General features: G+C 39.9%; 1 protein-coding gene across 1 annotated transcript in view; it reads left to right on the top strand.

Moving 5' to 3' along the window:
• Positions 1-1,944, top strand: part of LOC135195799 (uncharacterized) — a 33,817-nt gene extending 31,873 nt beyond the window's left edge. Inside the window, exon 3 of the mRNA XM_064222276.1 lies at positions 1,835-1,944. Coding sequence (XP_064078346.1) covers positions 1,835-1,901 — 67 coding nt within the window. The 3' untranslated portion in view covers positions 1,902-1,944. The remainder of the gene's footprint in view (positions 1-1,834) is intronic.
• Positions 1,945-5,506: the final 3,562 nt, after the last annotated feature.

The raw sequence follows: 5,506 nt of genomic DNA, 5'->3' as shown, positions 1-5,506 counted from the left end.
AGAAAGCTTATGGCTCTTAGAAAACAACTTCTATGAGGTGTATTTTGCTTTACATATTTTAGATGATATGTAATTAATGCTAAATCTACACCCACTCGTTTTCGACAGGACGCACCTAATCTTGTATAAAGCGTTGAACTTTCATAATCTGAAATCTCCCATAGCTTCCATCCAGTTTGTTTTTATATATTATACCCCTATGGTTCTTATGAATTCTTCTATCGAATTGATTTACATGTAAGAGTGGATAATATTCCGTTTCCTTCCTACAAATGCTTCATTCAAGTAGAAATGTCCTCATTCCTATAGTCTTAGTTCTATTCTTTAATATGAACAAACGTTTCAACCATCCTTTTGCTAACCTAGTACTACTTTCAAATCTCCAGATCTTATAAAAAACCTATCCGAAGTCTTTATTGGTCACTCTGACAAACCTTCTGCTTACTATAATTCCATTTGAGCTTTTGAACCTCTAACTGCTTTTTAAAAATCTTCAATATTTATCCATGCAACCATTGCCAAGTTCGTATTGGCCCAATCAGCTCTTCTGCTTCTTCTTCTTCTTTCCCACCGTTATCTCTACATTAATGGGTCGGTTGCCTGATGCGCCTTTTCCACTGCCTTCTATCCAAGGCATCATCCTCCACCAAACCTCTTCTCTCCATATCTTCCTTCACTTTATCCTGCCATCTAATTCCCTGTCTCCCTCTCGATCTTCTTCCTCTGACAGGTTCCTCCTAAGCCCTCTTCGCTCTCTCCTCGTCATTCATCCTCAACACATCCCCATACCACCTCAGTTGTGACTCTCTTATCACCTCTGTAATCTTTACTAAGTCTACCTTACTTCTTATTTCATCATTTTCCAATCTCTCAAGCAGCGATATTCCCATAATCCACCTCAGCATTCTCATCTCTGTTCTCTCAAGCTTTACTTCCTCTTTTCTTCTTAGAGCCCATTGATCCCATCAGCTCTTGTGTCAGTCAACTCTGCGTTTCCCTTGTGACGCCATCATTTCCATTTTCTTTATTTCTGCATACTCTGTTTTCTTAGCGACAGATTTTTGCTTGATTGGCTCTTTCTCTTGTTCATCCTTATTCTTCTCCTAAATTTCCTTATATATTAATTTGCCATGAAATCACAAATGGGTGTTAAGAACATTAAGAGCATAATTTCCGAAAATAGTCTCTCGAATTCAGTAGCTAATTAAGAGCTCATTTCCTGATACCAGCCATCTTCTCTGTGCATCAAATAATATACGTTTCATGTCCCAATTCATTTCCGCAGTTCAATGACTTGTTAAGAACTCCTCTCCTCTTTGATTTGGAATTTTTTGGATGAATGAGTCTGTGCTTCGTATGATAATTGTTTCTCAATTAGAGGATCTTTGTCATCGTCTGCACCCATCGAGAATCTTAATACCTAATATGTATTTGCATTTTAGTCGACTTGATTTCCTGTAATAAGAGGGGAATTACATTGTCTTAACTTCGTTACTTTGTAAAATGAAATGTAAAAAGAATGTATTCAGAGGGCAGCTCTCTCTCTCTCTCTCTCTCTCTCTCTCTCTCTCTCTCTCCTCTCTCTCTCTCTCTATATATATATATATAATATATATAATATATATATATATATATATATATATATATATATCTATATATATATAAATGACTGTGAAACCAGGGTTTGGTACTAGCTCATGGCGATCAAAATTTAATCTCCCGTAGTGAATTGGTGTTTGCACGAATTCCCTGAAAATTTCGGGGATTTCGTGAAATCCATGGTTTCCCAATGTTACTGTACTCTGTGACTGAATTCGTCTTCTTCCTCTTGCAGGTTCGGTAAGCGCGGCGGCGCCATGCCCCAGCGGTCATCTTCACACGACGACCTCCTCGACTACTGACGAAGGAATCCCAAATCATCGTCCCGTTTCTTAGTAATAATACCCAGTGTTGTCTCTCCGTAACTCATATCATAATAGCCAGAATCCCTACTTCTCTCGCCTTTGCAACATTTTAAGAAAGATGAAAACACAAGGAGGATGAATTGCGATAAAAGTTATCTCGCCCAAAACGACGGGTGAGGCGCAGGGATAGGCCGAGTGATGACGTATGCCATCTCAACAAATGAAGAACTACACGCGTGGTAATGAAAGCCAGTCTGTTAGTAATTGGCTTGGCTGCTAACAACCATAATTACATAGATGGTGAAATGGAGTAATGAAAATAATTAAACGAGAGAGAGAGAGAGAGAGAGAGAGAGAGAGAGAGAGAGAGAGAGAGAGAGAGAGAGAGAGAGAGAGGGAGAGAGACTCGGCAATTAGTCCAGTCTCGAATCCTATTCACTTCTCGAACAGGGGTAACAAATTCATTGACAATGAACGAGATCATCGCATACATGCAATGTAGTTTTAATATCCATTCTCCTTCTCGTGAAATGTATCGAGCAGCACCCTTTAGTGTTCCTTCCTGCACCAATGCCGTTTGTCTTAATTCTGGGATTTGCTCATAAGATGTTGGTACTTTTTATTGCAAATTGTCACTGAAACTTTCTCGGCGGATATGATTTTATTTATATGAAAAAGTTCCTCTGTTACGTTCATTCTCGTATCGTGCAGTTCTTAAAAGCTATCTTTTTCCAAAGAGATCTGATTTCGTTAGACCTACCGAACTTCTGCTGTCCCCTGCGATAAGTTTAATTCTGTCTTCTTATTTCCCTCGTTGTTCTGACCCTCTAAGATACCTAACTTTAGCACTTGATGTGGAATCTAATGTGGCAACTGATGTGACGTTGAAAAGTAAAAGGCTCATAATCATCGTCGGTGTTAATGGTCTGCCTTTACTGTATGAGACTAGAATTCTTCTTCTTTGCAACTAACGTTGTCACCGTAGTTTTAGATAGAGGCTAAACAACAATGCTCTCTCTCTCTCTCTCTCTCTCTCTCTCTCTCTCTCTCGTCTCTCTCTCTCTCTCTCTCTCATCTCGTCTCTCTCTCTCTCTATTTCTCTCCTCTCAGATCTCGCTCTCCTTTTCTTGTAGGCTGAACGGGATATCAGTCGTAAAATCAAACTTCAATTTGTTTCCTGAGATATGATCAGTCGGAAAACGTATTCCTGAATTCTATAGAGATGAGAAAGTTCCACCACGTCGTGGGATTTTCTTCGTAATAATAAAGGTGGTACAAATGTGTACCAACAATTAACAATAAGACAGAAAGCTTCATCTCGTGGACATTGTTCGAGATATTCCGAGCGAAAACATCTGAAAGATCCGTTAAAGTCTGGCTTCTCTCTGCGTCTCATCTGGTTCTTGTATCTCTTAGATGTGTATTGTTCCGCTCCATATCGAATACAACCACCCTGGAACAGGTGGTCCGCCCTCTCCGTGTTAGGCCTAAGGAAATACACGTGAAAATTGGCTATCGAAAGTAAATGTTCACGCTCGTAGGCCTAAGATCCAAAAACAGCGCATGCGCACAGGTCGGCTGCGTTCATTTCCAGCCCATTTCCATGTGCAGTCAGATGTAGGTCAGGAGGCTCACACAGCGGCTCGTTCTATATGCTAATATCTCAGACTCGCGTCAGCCATGCTAGCTCTCGAACGCACATATCAAGCACTTCGAATCTGCGTGATTACTTATCCACCTTGTCCTGAGCTACTGGAAAGGCCATTGTTTCCTTTTGTTCGTAAGTTTTTGATTGAAATACCCAATGAACACCCAAGAAGCATCACTTATTCCAGGCACGTCTGTAAGTCATTGATGATGTGTACTAACCTGTTTTATGATCTCATTCACTGAAATATATAGTATTTTCTTTCCCTACGGACTTTCATTGTCACTTCCTCTTCTCCTTTGCTTTCAAGATGGTCCACTGGCTCGTCATGTTCCACTGTGATTAGTCTGTGCAATGTTAACAAAGCAAATATCACGATTCCAGAAAAAGGAAAAGGAATTATAAGCTTAATTTCACCATATTTCATAATTTACGAACACTGACAATCAGGATATTGGCTCTATTTCGTCTCGGGAGTGTTAATTGAAAACTTAGTGTTAAGATAAGCTTAAGGTCGCTTCAGGAACGGATATTCGTCACAACGAAACTTAGACAGGTCAACGAAAGACCACGAAACACTGAACGAAAATGAGACAAGTCTACATAGAACATCAAATGGAACTATTTCAACGATACTCTATACAGAGTCAAGCAAAAGTTTTTTTTTTTTTAATTCCTTAGAAAAATTATGGTTCTAACTAATCAGTTGTGATTATTAGATTCAATTAGCTGAGTAGATAGGAGTTCCTGACAAAAAAAAAATCTTTTGATCATACTGAAAACGACAGTTATTAGAGTAAGCTGGAAACCAAAATCCGGTTTTATTTCGTTCGTGAATATTCAAAATAATTTTTAGGGTAATTCGTTCGCACTCCTTGCCATACGGCTCAAAATATATTAAATTCTCAGGTATTTTTTCCTTTCAAAAATTATATAGGCTAAAGGATATGTAGTAATAAATAATCAAATTACCACATGTTTCATTGTCCTGCGTCTGTTCGTCTTTCCCGAGGTTTTTATCTTTATTATTAATGTTATTTCAGTAGATGAAACCTATTCGCATGGAACAAACATAACAAAGGGGCCACTGACTTGAAATTCAAGCTTCCAAAGAATATTGATTTAAACCTCCCACCGCTAAAGACCCCACACTGCAGCAGTAACTGATCATGATACATAAGCCAGTGATTTTCCACCGCCCTGGTGGAGACACGAACCCAAGACATCCGAGTGGCATTCCACGACACTAACCACTATACCAGCGGGCCACAGATATCCTGACAGTTGGTAAAGGTAGGAAAAGTCTATACGTTTCTTTAATTATATTCGTTATTGTCTTAACAAGAGTGAGGGACTAATATTCAGAAGTTTATAAAAAAAAATGTCTAGAGTCTACTACTCTAGTTAGGCTCGATGGGCTGACCATGTTTTTTTTTAATTATTGACTTCCCTTCCTATCCCTCGAAACCCCTTCTCTTTCTCGCTTACCCCCCCCCCCCCGCCCCCCCCCCCCTTTTTAAATCTGGGAGGGAATTTTACTCACAGATACAAGGGGGCCGTGAAAGAAAGGACCAACTCTTAGAGGGGGCGTGGTCATAAAAAGGTTAAGAACCATTGTACTATAGTAGATTCACATCAACCGTGCATTTGATGTCTAGTCCAGTCCCTTACGACGCTCCTGATTGGCTGTTGATAAGCCAATCACAGGGCTGGAAACTCTCCGTCTCTCTCGAGAGTTGACATGGGTAGGATTTATGTTCCACCTCTCTTGATCCCTCAGGAGAGTTTCCAGCCTTATCACTGGCTTATCAACAGCCAATTAGGAGCGTCGTAAAGGACTGGCCTAGACATCCAATGCACGGTTGATGTGAATCTACTATAGGCGGAAGTAAAAGACATGTTCCCTCTGATTGCCAAAAACGGCCACAACAGTTTTCTTTCAAAGCAAGGACGT

Source organism: Macrobrachium nipponense, chromosome 16 (genome assembly GCF_015104395.2).
Source record: "Macrobrachium nipponense isolate FS-2020 chromosome 16, ASM1510439v2, whole genome shotgun sequence".
Taxonomy (NCBI): domain Eukaryota; kingdom Metazoa; phylum Arthropoda; class Malacostraca; order Decapoda; family Palaemonidae; genus Macrobrachium; species Macrobrachium nipponense.
This window is presented reverse-complemented; position numbering and strand designations above follow the sequence as displayed.